The 20,862-nt window shown below is 34.9% G+C and overlaps 1 protein-coding gene across 5 annotated transcripts in view; it reads right to left on the bottom strand.

Moving 5' to 3' along the window:
- The window catches only part of LOC145296025 (apoptosis-resistant E3 ubiquitin protein ligase 1-like), a 1,082,598-nt gene that overhangs the window by 79,970 nt on the left and 981,766 nt on the right, over positions 1–20,862 (bottom strand). For all 5 annotated transcript variants that reach the window (XM_080142066.1, XM_080142069.1, XM_080142067.1 and 2 more), the window contains 2 exons: positions 20,450–20,527; positions 10,320–10,464 (listed from right to left, as the gene is read on the bottom strand). In XM_080142066.1, the coding sequence (XP_079998192.1) occupies positions 10,320–10,464; positions 20,450–20,527 (223 nt within the window). The remainder of the gene's footprint in view (positions 1–10,319; positions 10,465–20,449; positions 20,528–20,862) is intronic.

Below are 20,862 nucleotides of genomic sequence, written 5' to 3'. Positions count from 1 at the left end.
TCCTACCACCATTATCACTATTTATAGTGTCAAGAAGACCATCATGCCATACCCTGTGCTGAGACAATAGGGTAGATCACCATAACCTCATTTCAGAAATATAGTCAAATCTTTACTATTATATAAAAGGAACTTTGTGTGTGTATGTGTGTGTGTGTGTGTGTGTGTGTGTGTGTGTGTGTGAGAGAGAGAGTTCCCAGCTTGATTAATTTTTATGAAATTTCACATGAAAATACATTATGTATCTGGCAGTGTTCTTAGATAGGTTTCATATTGAAATAAGTATCGATAATAGATAATCAAAATAATCTGACGAAAGAAAGAACATGCAATTTTGACCAAAGTTAACACCTTATACAACCTAACACAGCAAGTGCATTTGAAAAGTTTTATTACAAAACAAACAATGAGGCTAGGCATATAAAATCAACAGTGGGTTTTTTTTATATAACAGCAGCACGTTCGAAATGAATATTTCTGTTTAGAGCACACCTGAAACATGATACTTAACTTTTGTATTTCAGATTTTAATTCAAGCCATTATATATCTATAATATAAACCTGAACGTCTGTGTGTGTGTCTGGTCGCGAATAGGCTCCTATATGGTTGACTATTATAGAAAACTGATCACATATAATGATAGAAGATGTATCGAGACACAGGAATGGGTATGTTTGATCTAGCATAATGATGATTCATTAAAATTGTGGGGTCTGCATTCGCGCCTGGTCCACAAAGTATGGAAATAAAAAATTTAAAAATTAAAAAAAACGTTTACAAGTGTTTTTGATATAGATGTACATAATAATACTTTGATAAGTATGTTTTAACTTAAATAGAGATGGTATAATAAAATTGTGGGGTCTGCGTTCGCGCCTGGCCTCCATAGAATGGAAATAGGCACAAACTTTAATAAAGACTTTTCATATCTATCTGTGTAAGTATACTTTGATAATTACGTTTCAGTTTGAAGAAATATGGTATAGTAAAATTATGGGGTGTTCGTTCGCGCCTGACCTCCATAGAATGGAAATATGTCACAAAGTTTAACAAGGATTTTTATTATAGATCCACAGAATATTGTGATAAGTGTTTCAGCGTGAACAGGTATGGTATAATAAATTATGGGGTTTATCTATTTTATTTTTACTTTCATCATATTTTGCTTTGGTTTTGATACCCCCAAATTCGAAGCTATCTCTTTACAACCCTTCCTTTCCATAACCTATCATACTTTCATAAATCAGAGTCCATTTTCTGTAGGCTGTTTTTGAACCCAGTCAACGACGGGTACTTTTGCTAGTAAAATATAATTTTATAAAATCAACAGTAGGTTTTCTACAGTGTAGTGTAGACCACACTGCATTGTTGACTCACTGTAAAGCTTCCCCCTGATGCAGTGAGATGTGTCCCAAACTAGAGCAGGCAATCAATCAATTTGATTGAAAAATGAGCGAGTTCATCGATTTCGATAACAATAAAAATATGAACAGGTGAAACATTCATTGATCCTCATTCAACCCCAGGCAATGTCGGGTCTCCCTGCTAAATAATAATCATTTTTTTGACTGATCTGCTTAATAAATTCATTTCATAGAATTAAAATTATTCACATGTTGAAGTGCATAAGGGTTTAATGAGAATCCCCTGTAGATGTGAAACAACTTGGACATTTAAAAAGAAAATCGTGTGTTAGTAATCAATAGTTTGTGAATAATAATAGTCAATGGTTTTATGTTTATTTCGATCATTTGATCGTTATTGAAATAATCTTTAGAACATGATTATTTTCTCAAGATCAAGAGAATAACCATTAAAATCTCAACAAAATCAATTCCGTTTCTTGATTGTTCATCAAATATTGATTTTAAAAGATCAATACTTTTCAGGTGTATTTGGATTTTTGCTTTAAAAGTGTAAAAAAATACAAAGTAACAAAAGACAACAATAAGAAAACAAAAAAGCTTGTAAATTATGGTGGTTGGTTTCCACTAAGTTTAGTTTATGTAATTGCTTTCATGGCTTACCAACTGTGTTTTAGTTATCTAATGTTAAAACATAAAACGTTATAAGAGAAGTATATTTCGATGGCAAAGCTATTAACGTATTTATTTGGTTCTCCACCAAAGCAAATTAGGCACAAGGCCGTTTTTAATGTGGGGTAAAAACCAGTTCCCCTAAAAGTAGGCAAAAAGGGGGAACTCTGGTTACCAAAAATAATAATTGTCCCAGTATAGAGGGTTTCCCCTCCATTGACTGGCACAAATTATCTTAAATGCAGCATCTGCAGAACAGATACTACACTTTGATTCCAACATGAAGGCCAAGAACAACAGAAAAAAGGCAAGCCTAGCAGAGCAAGGAGCTAGTGCTAGAGTGATTTTTTTTTAGTTCAATTTTCACCCCAAACAAGGCACAGTGCCACTTTGAAGTAGGAGGCTACTATCGGGGACATAAGTTGCAGGGGTATTATGAAGGGAGATGAGTAGCAAGATGTCTGTTCACATTACACGAACTTCTGCATGTCAGTACAGTTAGGAAAGCAGAATCCTGGAAGGGAGTTCCAAAGTCTAGCAGTTCTGGGGAAGAAACTATTGGAGTAGCAGGCTTTCTTACACCTAGGGATCTCTACTGTGAAGGGGTGGGATTTAGCTGCTTGTCAGGGGTGTTCAAGTCGATGGGCACGTGCTTGTAGTTCGTCAGAGCATTCACCATTAAAATACTTGTAGAACGGGCAGAGGAATGCAACGTTTTGTCGATGGGACAGAGGCTGAAGCCTAGATGACAATTCAGGACCTATCAGGTTGGTGACTCTCTTTTGAACCCTATCCAGGAGTGAGAGACAAGTAGCAGCCCAAATCTGACAACAGTACTCCATACATGGGCGGATGGTGGCCTTATAGAGGTACAGGATACTTTCAGACATAAGTAGTTTTCTAGCATGGTAGAGAGAGCCCACCTTCTTCGCAGCAGCCTTGGCAATGCTCTCAATGTATCTATTCCAGTTCATGTTCCTTGTAAATATAAGGCTGAAGAGTTTAAAGGAAGTACATTCAGGTGATGTGTTCTTGGCCATTGCTATTGGTGGTAGAGAAGGTTTCTTGTAATTATTGAAGGAAACAAGCTTAGCCTTGGCAGCATTGAATGTGAGCATCCATTTTTGTCCCCATTCGACTACAGATTGAAGGTCATCCTCTAGTGTTTCTGGCATTTCCTTAGATATGTGTTCATTTGTTTTCCCCTCGTGCCTGTTATAGAGAGTGGTGTCATCAGAAACAAGTTTATCAGGGAGGTCATTTATGAATATTAGGAATAATAAAGGTCCAAGGATAGACACTAGAGGTACCCCCACATTTATATCATATTGTTTAGATGTACAACTGTCGAGGACAATCTGGATTTTTTTCTTACTTAAGAAGGATTTTATTACATTATGTATTCTTCCAGTGATACCGTATGATCTAAATTTCCTTAGAAGACCATCGCGCCATACCCTGTCAAAAGTCTTAGATATATCAAGGGCTACCACTCTATCCTTTCCTCTTTTGTCCAGTGAATGGTATATACGTTCAGAGATTGCAGTTAGGATATCTGCTGTGGAACGGGCTTACCTAAATCCATATTGTCAGTCAGGAGTTTAGCATCTGTAAGGTGATGGACTAGAGCTTGATTAATTAAGGACTCAAATATTTTGGCGAAAAGTGGGAGAAGACTAATGGGGCGATAATTTAATGGGTCAGTTCTTTCCCCAGAATTCTTGAAAACTGGTATCACAGAAGCTGTTTTCCAGCTGTCAGGAAAGAAGTAAGATTCATTTGTTGTAAAGTTTGGAGAGAACTGGAGCAACCTCAGAGCCGGGGTGAGATCGGATCCACATGCTTTGAGGTGTCTAGGTTTTTTATGATACCATGTACCTGAAAAGGAGTGATTTTCAAATCATCTAGTGTGGCGTCTGTCTGCAATGGAAAGTCAGGGAGGGAGTGGTTTGCTGGGTCCAATGTGGAGATTAAGACAAACCGACTGGCAAGCAGATTAGCCTTCTCAGTTACCGTGCAAGCGACCTATCGATTGTTTGATAGTGGGGGAATCATTGACTGCCCATTAGTTACTACACTATTGTAGATTTTCCAAAAATCACGGGTTCCTAATTTCTGTGCTTCGATGCGTTTTCTGGTGGTTTCAGTGTATTCTGTCTTAGCTGTCGCTATTTCTCTCTTAAAATTACTTCTAGCTTCTATATACTTCTGTCTGTTTATACTGGACTTAGGTCGGTTGAATCTGCAGTACACATGCTGCCTTTGAATAATGGCAGCTGCACAAGTAGAAGTAAACCATTGGGGAAAGTAGAGCTTGCTGTAGAATGTCTGTGTGGGAACATGTGCTTCAACTGCAGTTTTGAATCATTTAGTGGTCTCATTTGCACACTGTTCAGCTAGAAAAGAAAAGATATTCCCCATGGGGCATATCTGATGAGATCCCTGATGGCTTCCCAGTCAGTCTTTTTGTAATACCTTGCTGTTTTGAGCAGTTTTGGGTCTTCAGTTTTGGGTCGAGAATTTAGGGCGATTTCTACCATTATCACATCATGATCAGCATTCCCCAGTGGGCTGTGGGCATTCATTATACAATCATTGGGAACTGTGGTCAGAAATACATCTAGAAGTGAGGCATGTTGATCTTGCTGGTATGGGAAACGTGTCGGAAATGTAACGGTCTGAGATATAGAGAAGTTATATATTGTGCTACCAGCTACATCTGTGTAAGTAGAGAATCCAAGCCAATTAGTGGTGGACATTGAAGTCACCAAATACATGTACTTGTGCATTAGTATTGAGGGAGAGTACTATATCTATGCTGCCAGAGACTTTGTTTATTAGGGTACAGTCCTGGGTTGAGGGAGAGCGGTAGAGAAAATACAAGTAGCTAATATTATGTTACATGTTTAGTCTGACGCACATAAAAGTTTGGTCGTCTGATTCTAGTTTTGTTTCTCTTGTCGAGGGAGGGTGTTACGAATATAGACTCCAAGCTGTGCATATGTCTGTCTGAGTTCTTACGGCAGAGTGGGAGTTAACCAGGCATATTAAAGTGGTTAGAGGGAATAGAGGAGTGTAATGCTAAGATATCCGGGATGTTTACTAGGAGAAATGATTCAACATCATCTAAGTTAGTTCTAAGCCCGCAGATATTTGTAAATGCAAGCCTCAAGGGAGGAGGTAGGTTGGTTTTCTTTGAGTTTGGTCCTGGTTTAAGCATAATTCTTGCTTGAACTGTCATTTCATTTTATTTAATTTAAAAGTTTCAGTTAGTGAGGGGTGCTGGACAAGTGGTTGCACAGCATATCAGATATGCAATACAAGTAGACCATCAGATGTCTCCTCACCTACAGGATTGTGGCCTCAGGAAAGCGCACCAGGGATGAGTGCAGGGTTCCTTTCCATGTGCGACATGGCACTACAATCATCACAATATTATACAACTGTTGATGAAGCAGCCGCTCTAAGTGCTACTAAAGAGTTAGAGTTCCAGTCAGAAACAGTAGCCAGGAACTGTCAATCTGGTACCCTCAACCCATCAGACCAAAGTCAGTCCAGTCCAACTGTACCGGCATATATGGTACTGAAGCACTCCCACGGTGTCCAGTTTAGGGGGATGGGATGTGACGGGAGTAGGGAAAACGGCATTGATTGCCCTAGTCAGGAAACAAGGTCGACCACTGGGTGATTCTGACGAGTCCCTATGATAACACCTCTACGCCTGGCTAATAGGCAAAGAAGGAGTATGAAAGCCAGGCGATAGACAGAGTCTATCACCTCCTTAAGCAGTTTAGGTTTTCCAACCAGTAATTTGTTTGAGTCACCAGCTCTAGGAAGGTTGTTGTCTGGAACTGAAGAGGCCTCCCTATTGCAAGGCCTGTGAGTATATGAAATAAGTTCAGGGAACTTCTATCATTGTTATCATTACTATGTACCAACCAAAGCCCGGGGACATGGCCAACGTTGCAGCTCCTTCTCTCACCATTAGCGACAAACTTCTGGAGAATATGGACCATTTTCCATTCCTTAGAAGTCGCTTGTAATCCAATGCTGACATCCAAGACGAAGTCCAATACTGCCTAAAATGTGCCGGACCCACCTATGGCTGTCTTCGAACTCATGTGTTTCAAGACAGAGATATCAGAACAGACACAAAATGGCTGCATACAAAGTTGTTTTGCTCTCAACGCTTCTCTATGCTTTAAAACCCTGGACAATGCACTGTCGATACCAAGGCCCTGAAGGAGTTCTAACAATGCTGCCTGTGAAGCATTATGAACTTCCTGAGAGGACTATCGCACCAACCTCAGCATCCTTCAGGAGGTCAGCATCACCAGCATTGAAGCCATCATCATTAGAAATCAGCTAAGGTGGTCAGGCCACAAAGTCAGGATGTCGGATTCTCGGCTGCCAAAACAACCCTTTTATGGGCAGCTAAAAGAAGGAAAGCACACTCAAGGATGCCAGAAGAAGGATTTTCTGAAAGCAAACCTGAAGAAGTATGAAATTGTTACGTATACATTAGAGAGTCAGGCCTAAGACAGGCAAACCCAGGCACAGTAACCTTAGAGACCAACCAACATGCAAACCTCAAGGAGAAGAAAAAAACGTAGGGAGACAGAAGAACACTCTCGAGTCAATCCTCCAAATGAAAATGGAGCTACCTGCCCTCACAGTGAAAAGCAGCCCAAGGCCAGGATCGGCCTTTCAGCCACCTCTGAATACTCTAAAACTTAGAGCACGACCACCATCCTCACTGCTAAGGGATTCTCAAGTAGAACATTACCACTATTTACCAAGAGCAGAGTATCAGACATATGTATATAGTGTAATGATACATGGAAATGAAACTTGGCCAGTGAAGGCTGAGGATATGCATTGCATGGAGAGAAATGATACAAAGATAATATGATGGCTGTGTAATGAACTGTAATGGCTTACATGACTGGGTTATAACTCAATCTTATGAGCCATGATATTATCCACGCATTGACTTCCATGAAAAATACGATATAGAATATTAAGAGTAAATAAATCTTACAGATAATTGTTGGTATCGATTGATTGCCTCCTTTTTGGCGAGTTTCAGTTTAACCACCGTTGACTAAGGTAAAAGTCTATCAGTCATGTGTACACATTGTGATGATGTATGAAAGTGAAACCTCGCCCGTAAGAGTTGAAGACATGCGTGTCATGAGGAAAAAATATGTAAATAATATGACGGTTGTGTAATGTGAGTCTAAAATACAAATAAGCTTAAGCCTGGTGAATTAGAGTAAGATCAATATTAGAAAATATAGAAAGATGTGTGAAGTACAGGAGACTTCGTTGGAATGGTCATATTGAAAGAATAGATGAAAGTTTCTGGGGTAGTAGATTTAGCATAGTTGAGGTAGCAGAGTGAGTTGGCAGAGGAGACCAAGAAAAACATGAGAGTAAGGTATAGAGATGTACTTAAGAGAAAGACAAATATTAATTTGAAAGTCACTTCCTAAAAGCTGATGATGATGATGATGATGATGATGATGATTCTAAAGCTAGAATTATTTACCCAACTAGGAAAGGAGGAAGAGGTACCGCCATCACTAAAAGTTTTAATAGTGCCCTAGTTTGGGGTACCTTTTTTAAAAATTTTTATTCCTTGCTCTTTGGAGAAAAAAGATTTTATAGAATTGCTTTTAAAAATAAAAGACCACATTAACCTTCTTGCCCACAAAACATGTATTAATCTGGCTTAAAATTTAAATTTTTCCAGCAACTTGAATAAAAAAAATAAGATTTTAAATATTGATTTTGAAGACAGACAGTCTTTTATAGGAATGAAAGCTAAAGAAAAAAAGAAAGAAAGGAAAGATGCTTTCTGTTTATGGAAACAATGTGCTCATTGCTGAAACTTTGTTCCATGGTATACTTTTCTCAAGTGACACCGGATTCAATCCAACAGTGTGTTTGCCACTAAATCTTTATCATATAGTCACCTCAAAAGCATGTGGACCCTTCTCTCCAGAAACACTGTTTTTAAGAATAAACTCCAAAACAATGTGCTTGCCACTAGAACTTTATTCTGTATCACACATTTTCCCAACTATACCGTTTTCAAGACTGATCTTATAAAAAAAATGCACTCGTCACTGGAATTACATTATGTAGTATACTTTTTACTAATGATCTCTATCATTCAATGATCTTAACCATTCGAGCGCTAACACTCATATGATAACATCTACCAGGCTTGTCTGGATGTCAAACCCTAACACCCGTTATAGTAGTCGATATGCATACATAGTTTTCTTGTTCTGGCGTGTATTTATTCTTTCTCACATTTGGGTTCTACATGCCAGACAGAGACGAGCTTTTATTGCAGTAATAAGGTAACTCAAGACTATGTCATCACGTGACTCATGTTGTTACGTTATTTGCTTATTATATACACTAGTGCATTCACTTTAGTAATCTTCAGAGAACTTGAACACAGCCTTTGATTGAATCCACAGGAGCTCTTTCTGTTTAGAAGATGTTGGTAAAGGAGAGAAAGGAAAACAAATAGGAAAGAGAGTTTCTCTTTCAGTAGAAGTTTGAAAAAAGAGACATTCTCTTCGTTAAAACCATTAAAATAATCATCTGTTGAATACCGAGCCATGCTGGCATTTTTGAAAACGAAAAAGTAGATATAGTTATAAGAAGATCTCTATAGTATCAAAACATTAACATTTCAGATACTTATCTAAACCCAACAATTAAAAAAAATCTTAACAAATAACTTTCAAACTCTTTAGGATACCTGCATGACAATAAACAATTACCAGAGTTAAGGAAGAAGAAGAAAGTAAATTTTGTCTGCTTCCATATAGTTCACATGCACATAGTGCAATCGATAAAAAGTGTGCAGATAATCCACACATGGGGATAGAAAGTCCAATACTTAGCATAGAGTAACAAAACAAAAGACTGGAACAAATCCTGCCCGAACACAGATGTGATCAATTGCCAAGAGAGCAGTTCATATGCGATGATTCCCCATAAAAAAAACTTGATGTGAATATCTACTTTGATCAGACGCTGAAACACAAGTTCACAGGAGACACATCTCTGGTTATTTGAAGAATAGTTGGCTCACTTTGTAGACTTACATCTTAAAATACAAAAACAAACTAACTGATGGCTAAACCTCACATGTTTTTATTGTTACAGCATCAAGGAACCAACCAATTGATATGCATGACTTGTTTTAAAAGACTTGAGATAGGATCAAGTACAATTCTAGTTTATGTATGCTGCAAACTTACTTCCGGTCTCAGGTACAATATTTTTCACATCTTCTGTTTCAAAAATATACGCCACCTCGATTCTCTTGGACTTCCAAGAGAATCTATTAGTTAATGTAGATACTATCAACATTATCAAATAATGTAGGTACCATCAGTTTATATATAGTCTTCCACCAAACATTTTAAGGAAATAATAGTGATGATGATGATGATGATGATGATGATGATGATGATGATGATGATGATGATGATGATTCGCCCAGATTTCATAAAGTTTAGTTGAGCCTGCATCCTTTCCAGTTTGCTGAAGCTTAACTGTTATGATGATGTGTGTTCAGTGGTAAATTGCTATTCTCTGTGCAAATTGGAAACAGGGCTACGGCGTAAAAAGGTATAAGGTCTAACTCTGACTTGTGGAATTCCAACAATTTTTACTCTGACTCCGATTCCTAGAATTCCAAAATATGCGACTCAGACTCCTGATTTTAAAGTGTTCCAATATTCAGTAATAATCAAAATAAAATTTTAAATCTAACTCCGATTCATTTCAAAACCTCTAACTCCACAACCCTGGTTGGAAATGCTTTCATGAAAGGAAGCCTTGTTTGTCTGCTATGATGTTATTTTAGAGTTTTCCTTTTCCTAAGCTAAGTGCTCCATCAAGGCTTGCGAGTCAAGTTTGTTCCTACTACTTAACCCATACCTGGAGTGGGGGTATAAATTAAAGGGATACAATAGCTTTGATAATCAAGCTGTCAACCTAATAGAAAATAAAGCTGTTTTTACATATGTGGAAAAAACAAAAGCTTATACAGAACAAAGATTTTCTTATTATCTTCAGACATACTTGGCAGCTTGGAATCTTAATGTCTTCGCGCGTCCTATCCTTAAATGTGAAGCTGATTAGATGTTTGACCGGGTGTGAGACGGAACAATAACCAAGGAAATATCAGACATCTGAGTTTATTTACATATGCACACAAAAAAAGGAGAGAAGCCAAAAAGAAAACTTACCAATATTTTTTAGTAAGAAATTAGTAAATGTTGCAGCAATGATATTCCTTTCTTTGGCTGCCAGAACCACGGGCGGCTGGGAGCCATCGTCAATTGTGAAGATGGGTGCATTGTCAAATTGGTTTGTGTAACCATTGAAGTAAAACTAAAAAAAAAGTATTAAATCCAAATTATTTTAAAGCATCACAAAAAAATGTAAAGTAAATTGGATGACAAATATAAAAACAGGAATGATATGAAAATAATCTTTCAAACTTATTACTTTCAACATGTTTATATAGGAACTGAAAACATAGCTGTGTCAGGTCAAGTAAAATTAATTTTCCAAACAGAACAGTCGCACATTACTTTTATGTCTCATTACAAAAATTAAAATCAAAATATAATGCTACTAAAACTCCTTATTCAAATTTGATTAAAATCCATAACATAATTTTGATTCTAAAAATTGTCTGAAATATATAGCATAATACGCACTAACATGGATGAGTGTCCTCCAAGCTTAAGAGGTCTTAGTAAGAATTTGAAATTCAGGTAATCTTACTTAATTAGTGTTGAACGACTATAGATCAAATTTAATGTAAAGAGGAAATATTTGAATCTTCAAATAGATTATTTTTCCCATAGCAATCCGTTAAAATATTCCAAAGAAACTGCAAGTTGGGGAATATTTATTAATTGATATCAAAAAGACATCGTTACAATTTCCAAGGAATAAATATTTTCACAAAGGACTTCCAGTCCTCCTTAAAACTAAACTGCATGAAACTAAATTAACTTAAATATAATCCACATTACGCCCTTGTCTATTAGCAATGTTCCAAAATTCATAATGATCGGTTAATTAGTTTAGGAATAAATCCTATAATACAAATATATACACATATCTAACTTTATTTAGATAGGGATTATATCTGGGTTTTAACGATGTATAGACCTATTGGTATTGAGCACAGAAGACCATGCATTGAATAAGTACCCTTAAAGTTAAAAAATCATCTTTAAAAAACAATATTTCATAAAATACCGGGTGTTGCAATCTCTAATATAGGTTAAACAGACATGGTTTCGTGATTTAGCAGTCGTCTTATACAACCGATGTATGATAAATTTATTAAACTTTGCTCCACTTTTGTACCTCGTCTTATCTGACGGTCGCCTTCTGCGCTGAAATATACGGTATTTGAAAACTGAAAAAAGTTAATTCCATTAATGAAAGAAATCATTTAAAATGATTTTATAAGCAAATAAATAAAATTTATAAAAATTAACATTTGTGCTTCTTTTAACATATTCGTTTCACTTTACACTATTATGAAAGCAGTTTCCTAAAAAATGAGGCATGGTAAAAAAATATGACTTAAGTACATAACGAGAGAGAGGGAGAGAGAGAGAGAGAGAGAGAGAGAGAGAGAGAGAGAGTTTCATCTCTCTCACTTTGCTTATGTATCTTCACGCTTAAGTAAAAATGCTTAAATTTCCTATTTGGACTTAATCGTTTTTCTGACCAATTAGAACAGAATATTTATTTTATACCATCCTAATCGTATAACGTCACTTCCGCCTTATATGACTTAAGCTCGTTACTATATAATCATGATAATATTTATTTATATTAAAAAAAAGAACATCCCAAAAATTTATTTTAGTATCCAAAGGAAGAGACAAAGCTTCTGAAATAGTTGGATATACATGTTAGTTTGTGGCACATTTATTATATGACCAAAGTGATTCAACCATGGAAATACTGTGGTCACAAGTATCATGATAGCTATCATGATACTTGTGAATAAATACATAGAAGACATTGCGAAGGCTGCTGTAAAGAAGGTAGGCTTCTTCTGCTGCACTAGAAAAATACTCACACCTGACTGTGTTACGATAGGAAAACTAAACAACAAAGAATCAACAAAAAAAACCTCAAATAACAAGATGTGTGATGTACTATAATTTTAAATATATTAAAACATGAGATGCAGTGAAGATGTCGACTGCAGGTTACGAATAATTACTCATTTAGAGCTCCATATTAAGTGGATGATTCGGCTGTTCGTGTGTAAAATCAGAACGTCACCAGCGTGCACATCATTTGTTGTCAGATAAGTGTTTGTTTGAGACAGTGTCGGTTGGAGACGCGCGGCTCTTGGTTCATTTGGTTATTATATTTCAGGCTTTTTGCATTATCATTAAAATCTGAATATGAGCAGTATCCTGTTCAAACTTTCACACCATGGGTGAGTGATTTGGAAGCTGCACAGTTTAACGGGTTACTATTTTTAAACGTTTTCTCTGCTAACTGCATAATATGCACTTACATGGATGAGTGTCCTCCAAGTCCTATCATCTATTGACTTATGTTTCTATTCGTCCATTCACAAACGTTATCTATCCATCTTTTCTTTTGTCTACTTTTCCATTAGCTTCCTTGCATTATACCTTCAATGCATTTTTTACATAGATTTATATGGGAACGCCTAATGTGACCAATTTCAAGACTTTATATTTTATGTTAGAGGATATGAGATGCAAGTAAGTTTTCACAATTCGGCGATACTGATGTGATCATATAGTTTATGATCAGTAATGAAGCATATGATGTGATATTTGAAAGTTTCTATTCTAATGTAATTTTACAATCTAGTTGGCACGTTCAAGTCCGTACAAGGCAAGGCTATAGGAAGGACATATGCATTATAGATTAACGTTTAAGTTGGCTAATTCAGGGACATTTTCTTTACCAGTTCGAACATAGTAGAAAAAATATTTGTGTCTGTAAGGTAAAGCGAAGTAACCAGATACTCAAAAATTAAAAATAATTCACTCATGTTGTAAGATGATCAGCAAGATTAGATAAGGTCTAAAACTATGGATGTTGAGACTATGCTCAAAGCCACAATAGACAAATCCAGCAAGTTGCATGCAAAGTGCAAAAGGCAAGACTTTTGTGTTACTCTTCTAATTATGACATTTTGTACTTTTTTAAATAAGCATCTTCTTAGTAATTAACCTCACCTGTTTGCAGTCAAGTTTATTTGAAAATTTATCCCGTTTGTGCACAGTCTAGATTCACATCACTTGCCAAACCATCACCAAACTTGGTCAAAATATCGGTGGTGGTCTAATTTAGAACTTTTATTTTGGGACAACTAAGTCGAAAGTTAAGGCCAAAGTCATGGAAAAGGTGAAAGTTACACTTTTGATCATAACTTCAGTGATGTTTATGCTAGAGTCCCACATTGTGTATGACCTTGACCTTTGATGCAGAGAGTTTGAGAGTATTTCAACTTCCGATTTTTCCAAATTTGATGTGTGGGTCTGATGCTCTTTAATGAAAATGACCATCGTTCTAATTTCCAATCTGATCAGATAAATAGTTTTTAAGTTATCAACATTTCCATAACTTGGGAAATAATTGATACAATATGAAGAAGTAAAGCGCAAAATAAGACTTCCATTGTCAGGTGGAGCTAAGAAGTTTTACGGCTGACATATGTTCTTTTTTGCCTTTAGAAACAACATATTGTTTGAGTAAAAGTAATCAAATGTTTTCACGTTCAGTCTGAAAAGGTAATTAAAATGTTGCTAAATTTAACTTGCATAGATCTTTTGCTTTTTCCACATTTTGAAACTTGTAGTACGTTTAATGATGTCATGTGATACTAAATCAGTCCCTTTCACAGACCAGCAAAACAGTTTTGTTTTTGTTTTTATTATTTGAAGATTCAATTTCAAGGAATTAATTTTTACTGTTATTATATTTTCTTGAAAAATAAAATGTTATTTAGCACAAAAAAATATTTACAAAAGACAATAGTGTCTTAATTCATTTGAAAATATTTTGACTCTTAGTTTCTTCGATTCTACTTTTCCAAAATAGTCTACAAACATTTTGGCAGATTGCCATCAGTTGCATTGTTATATTCTCCTTAATCTCGCCTGGACATTCTATTTAAATGGCAATTGTAATTTTAGAAACACCTAAAAGTTGCAGGCTTCCTAATTTATGGTCAACCTGGGTGATGTAAAATTTTGACGTGTAGAATAAGTTGGTCTTTAAAACTTATTCAAGTTTCAAGACATGTATCTTTAAGTCTATACTAAAACCAGGGACGTGGGGAAAACTCATGCACACATATTCAAGGCAATGTCTGAAATATTTGAAAATTACCTCCAGTTTGTAGTTGAATGGGGACATAAATGGATGGTAACATTTAATGCTAAGACAAAGATCTTTTTCTTAAGCAATTAAAAAGAACCTTTCCAGCCACCGAGTGCTGAGGATAAAAACACTCTAGATGAGACTTAATCATTCACCCCCCGCCAGGCCTAGCATACACAGGTAACATGAATTGGAATACATACATAGAAGACAATGCCAAAGCTGCTGTAAAGAAGGTAGGCTTCCTCTATTGTGCTAGAAAAACACTCACACCTGACAATGTTACGATTTTGGTTCATCATATGCGAACCATCTATTATATAAGGGGTAATTGTCTGTGTGTGTATGTTCTGTTAAAAATAGAAAACTACAAAACAAATACACACAAAGTTGGTGGTTTCTTGATTGGCGTTACCACAAATGAAAATATCTAAAATTTAGAAAATAATATTCATTATTCGGCCCAAAACTGGCACAAATTTTATCGGGGAAGGGAGGGTTGGTTTTCCAGCCATTTCATGTACTAAATAAAAAAAAAGTAATTCTGATTTTTTAATCAAGGATTTTCTTTCTTTATGCCGACTCAAGTCAAGCAATCTATAAAATTGAGGTTGTGTATGTGTGTATGTATGCCCAGAGAAGAGAAGGAGAGGGAAAACGGAGGGGAATGAAAGAGAGAAAGATAGAGAGACAGGTAGAGAAGTGTAAAGAGATAGAAATTTTAATAGAAATATGTTGCACTTTTGCCCGGGTAATGCTGGGTAGACCGACTAGTTTACAATATGAGGGATATTCATTGTTTTTTAATGATTGTAGACAGTAGCTAGCAAATAAGTTAATAAAAACCACTGGATCCATTTTAATCAGAAATTGCCTTTCATTGTTCTCATTAACATTATTTATTTTGTTTCTTTCATAAGAATTTACAAAAGATTCCAGAATAAATCGAATAATTTATTTTTTCTATTTAAATAATAAAACAGAATTTTTGAACATTTGATATTCACACTTGCTTTCCATTGCTGTTTTCGAGTACTTGCAACAGAATTTCCACAACTTACTTAATCCATCCAATATCGAAGTTGTCTTTCAGAAGGTCTTCTCCTAAAATAAACTATTTTATAAGACTGATAAGCATACTTGTGTTGGCCAGTTTTATTTACTGTATCTTTCTTATATTATTATCCATTCTCATTGTCTCTTTTATTCAGTGCAAGAACGTTGATACACAGGTCCTTGTGAGATCACCAAAATTGTCATAATCAGCATCAGATGGATGACTATTTAAAAATACCAGATGCTTTTTGTAAAAGGACGATAACACCTCCTTGGAAAAATTAGCGTTGTTAAAATCAGTCATCTTTCATGACCAAGATATTCATATTATGTTTTCTGTGAGTCATCTAATTTTAGAGTCCAGGGTTCAGGAACATACATGGCAATATGGATAAGCAGTGCATTATACAAGCCTTATCTTGATATAATTATCGTCCTATTAGTTTCCTCTCTTTTTATACTAAAATCTTTGAGTTATTACTCAACCAAGCAGTAGTCCACCACCTTGTAAGCGCTAAACTGCTTTTTAACTGACAGTTTGGGTTAAGGCAAACTCGTTCTACTATGGATATCATAACGATTATCTCTGAAGGCATGTACCATGCACTAGATAAGACAGGAAAAGCTAGGACTGTAGCTCTTGATATATCCAAAGCATTTGACAAGGCCAGTAGCAAAATCTTCTTATGAAAATTAAACCATACGGTGTTACTGGATGAATATTTCATATAATCAGATCCTTTTCAGACAAAAGAAATATACAGGTTGTCCTAATGGTCGTATATTCAAACAACCTGACATTAATGCAGGTGTGCCCCAGGGGTCGATTTTTGTACCGTTTTTGTTCCTGATATTCATAAATGATCTCTATGATGAAATTGTGCTAGAGTTGGGTATATGTACTTAGGACACCGTGCTCTATACCAGACACATGGGAAAACTTATGCATATATATTCAAGGCAATGTCTGAAATATTTGAAAATTACCTCCAGTTTATAGTTGAATGGGAGCATAAATGGATGGTAACATTTAATGCTAAGACAAAGCTCCTTTTCTTAAGCAATTAAAAAGAACCTTTCCAGCTATCGAGGATAAAAACACTCTAGATGAGACTTAATCACTCACTACTCCCCGGCCTAGCATACACAGGTAACATGAATTGGAATACATACATAGAAGACAATGCCAAGGCTGCTGTAAAGAAGGTAGGCTTCCTCTATTGTGCTAGAAAAATACTCACACCTGACAGTGTAACGATTTTGGTTCCAGGGCAACACTGAGTAAACTGAACATATGTTTATAAAACAGAATGTTAACATTGGAATGTTTCTTTTTTATTGACGTTTCACCTCAAACAAAGCACAGTGTTACTTAGTCGTGATGGGCTACTATTAGGACTAGAATTACAGGGATACTATTTATGATGTTGGGCAACGAGATGTCTGTTCATATTATACTTGAATTTCTACATGCCAGTAGAGTCAGGGAAGCCGGGATTCGGGAGGGAATTCCAAAGTGCAGCAGTCCAGGGGAAAAAGCTATTTGAGTAAAAGGTTTACAGCATCTAGGGATCTCTACAGTGTAGGGTGGGATTTTGCTGCTTGTCAGGTTTGTTGGGGGTATTGTTGTTGAGGGGTACTAGTGCTTGGAGTTTGTCAGAGCAAATGCCATCGAAATACTTGAAAAACAGACACAAGGATGCCACGTTTCAATGATGGAACAGAGGTTGGAATTTGGTTGATAGTTCAGGACCTGTTAGGTTGGCGACTCTTTTTTTGAACCGTGTCTAGGAGTGAGAGACCAGTGGCAGATGCACCAGCCCAGATGTGGCAACAATATTCCATGAATGGCAAAATGTGGCCTTGTAGAAATACAGGATACTCTCGGGTGCGAGTAGCCTTATAGCACGGTAGAGAGAGCCCACCTTCTTCGCAGTAGTCTTAGCAATTGCTTCAATATATTTATTCCAATTCATGTTGTTTGTAAATGTTAACCCTAGGAGCTTTAGGGAAGTACTTTCAGGCAGTGTATCATTAGCCATGCCAATCAGTAGTTGAGAAGGCTTCTTGTAATTATTAAAGGAAATAAGCTTAGTCTTGGCAGCATTGAACAGTACCAACCAGTTAGAGTGGGATTTGGAACAAGTAAAGAATTTTAGTATTGATAAGTTTATAGATAAACAAGGAATGTGACAGACATCGTGTGATGGTCAGGAATAATATGCGTTGATTACGTTATTAGAAGAGAGATGTTTTGTACACATAGTTTTTAGTTGGGAGTCAGAATTTGACGGAGGCAGTCGTTGGAGATGGACAGAGAGAGATGAGCAGACCGGTCATAATGGCTTGGAGCACCCAGGGGAACAAGAGATCCAATGCCTATTAAATGTAAAGAACATAGGAATAGCGTGCAACTTTTCCAATGGGGAAGCGACCGAAATAAAGTTGATGAAATACAACCAAGACTTCTGATTTCTTTGGTATGAGTTTTCTTGCAATTTTTCCAAGATCGTCAAAACAAAACCAAGATGGACCAGGTATGGTTTTCATTATTGGGCGATGTTAAATCCCCAGAGAACTGTATTCGGTCTCTTGTATTGTCCACGTGTTATATAGTCCTCACATAAATATATACTACACACACTTATTTATATAAAACGCTAGTATGCAACAATAATATCTTATATCTTTACAAGCTACCATTCTCCCATGCATGGAATATTGTTGCCACATATGAATCGGAGTATCAGTCACTAATTTCTCTCTGCTGAACAAAGTCCAAAAAAGAATCTCCAATCTAATAGATTCGTCATTGTCAAACATACTATAACCTCTGTCCCATCATCATAATATTGCATCTCTTTGCTTGTTTTATAAGTACTTTAATGGAATGTTCTCTAACGAACTCGTAGCATTTATGATTTCTCAACATAAATACCTTGGCTAACCTGACAAGCAGCAAAATTCCACACCATCACTATAAATGCACCCTGATACCAGATAATCTTCTATTCTAATAGTTTCTTCCCTCGAACCGCTCGAGTTTGGAATCTGCTGCTGCTTCACTGATTGCCCTAACATGCAAATGATTAACTATTATGTGAACAGTCATTTCACTGATGAACTCCTTACTTGAAATATCTCAGAAGGCATAATACATAATTCACAACAGATATTTTTCTCTTACGTTTTAGTGGCAATATGCCTTGTTTGTGGTGAACATGAGAGAAAAAATGGTTTATTTTATTCAAAATGTTTTCTTTCCAGTTTTCTAAATGCCATAAAGGTCAATGCACTCAACCATTAACCATTACATGTATTTCGAACAACAGATTTTCAAAAAAGAACATTTTAAACAGTTTCATTGTTAATACGAAGAAATTTAGAGAGTGAGAGACAGAGGAGAGGAGAGAGAGAGAATATAATAATGCAAAGAATGAAATTAATTACATTCTGTAATTTAGAGTTATTTGATATTGGATTGATGCAAGGTTGATTTCAATCTGATCAAAACCATGTCAAACATTAGTAATTAACAGAGATAATGAATTTAAAATTGGTTCAGATTTTAACCGAATCAAATGTCTAAAAATTGAAACAAATGTCTAAAAATGGAAAAAAAATGTCTAAAAATGAAAAAAAAAAATGTCTAAAAATGGAAAAAAAATGTCTAAAAATGAAAAAAAAAAATGTCTAAAAATGGAAAAAAAAATGTCTAAAAATGGAAAAAAAATGTCTAAAAATGAAAAAAAAATGTCTAAAAATGGAAAAAAAAATGTCTAAAAATGGAAAAAAAAATGTCTAAAAATGGAAAAAAATGTCTAAAAATGGAAAAAAATGTCTACAAATGGAAAAAAAATGTCTAAAAATAGAAAAAAAATGTCTAAAAATGGAAAAAATGTCTATAAATGGAAACAAATGTCTAAAAATGGAAAAAAATGGAAAAAAATGGAAAAAAAATGTCTAAAAATGGAAAAAAATGGAAAAAATTTCTAAAAATTGAAAAAAAATGTCTAAAAATGGAAACAAATGTCTAAAAATGGAAAATAAAATGTCTAAAAATGGAAAAAAATGTCTAAAAATGGAAGAAAATGGAAAAAAATGGAAAAAAATGTCTAAAAATGGAAACAAATGTCTAAAAATGGAAAAAAATGTCTAAAAATGGAAAAAAAATGTCTAAAAATGGAAAAAAATGTCTAAAAATGGAAAAAAATGTCTAAAAATGGAAAAAAATGTCTAAAAATAGAAAAAAATGTCTAAAAATGGGAACAAATGTCTAAAAATGGAAAACATGTCTAAAAATAGAAAAAAAATGTCTAAAAATGGAAACAAATGTCTAAAAATGTCTAAAAATGTCTAAAAATGGAAAAAAAAATGTCTAAAAATGGAAAAAAAATGTCTAAAAATATAAAAAAATGTCTAAAAATGGAAGAAAGGTCTAAAAATGAAAAAAAATGTCTAAAAATGGAAAAAAAATGTCTAAAAATATAAAAAAAATGTCTAAAAATGGAAACAAATGTTTAAAAATGGAAAAAAAATGTCTAAAAATGGAAAAAAAAGGTCTAAAAATGGAAAAAAATGTCTAAAAATGGAAAAAAATGTCTAAAAATAGAAAGAAAATGTCTAAAAATGGAAACAAATGTCTAAAAATAGAAAAAAATGTCTAAAAATAGAAAAAAAAATGTCTAAAAATGAAAACAAATGTCTAAAAATGGAAAAAAATGTCTAAAAATGAAAAAAAATGTCTAAAAATGGGGGAAAAAATGTCTAAAAATGGAAAAAAGGTCTAAAAATGGAAAAAAAAATGTCTAAAAATGGAAAAAAATGGAAAAAAATGGAAACAAATGTCTAAAAATGGAAAAAAATGTCTAAAAATGGAAAAAAATGTCTAAAAGAAATAAAGTAATAATCTTACCTTGGTTGATGGACAAACACGGAATGTAAACAACTTTTTGCCAAATAACCAAAAGTAAAATTCTTTCAGTGTTAATTGCTGTCGAACAAGAAAATAGGAGAAAAACAAAAATCATTTATATATTTCTTATCAAAAAATTTATTTCAAGCAATCTTATTTTATGTATTTGCAACAACATACGATTCTTAAAATTAAAACCAAAATATATTTAAAAATACGTTTATAATTATTATAGACTGATATCTGGTTTATGTATTGTATTTCATGGTGGACTTATGTATTTTATTTCATGGTGGACTGGCCATAATTTCAACTTAGTCAACAGCAAGTGGATCCCTGATAAAGTGGGCCTCTTATATCAAATAAAAATGCAGTAAGCACACACACACACACACACACACACACACACACAC

This window comes from Euprymna scolopes, chromosome 16 (assembly GCF_053919585.1).
Source record: "Euprymna scolopes isolate OS-2025 chromosome 16, ASM5391958v1, whole genome shotgun sequence".
NCBI classification, from domain to species: domain Eukaryota; kingdom Metazoa; phylum Mollusca; class Cephalopoda; order Sepiida; family Sepiolidae; genus Euprymna; species Euprymna scolopes.
Note: the sequence above shows the minus strand (reverse complement) of the source record. Positions and strands in the feature narration are given on the sequence as shown.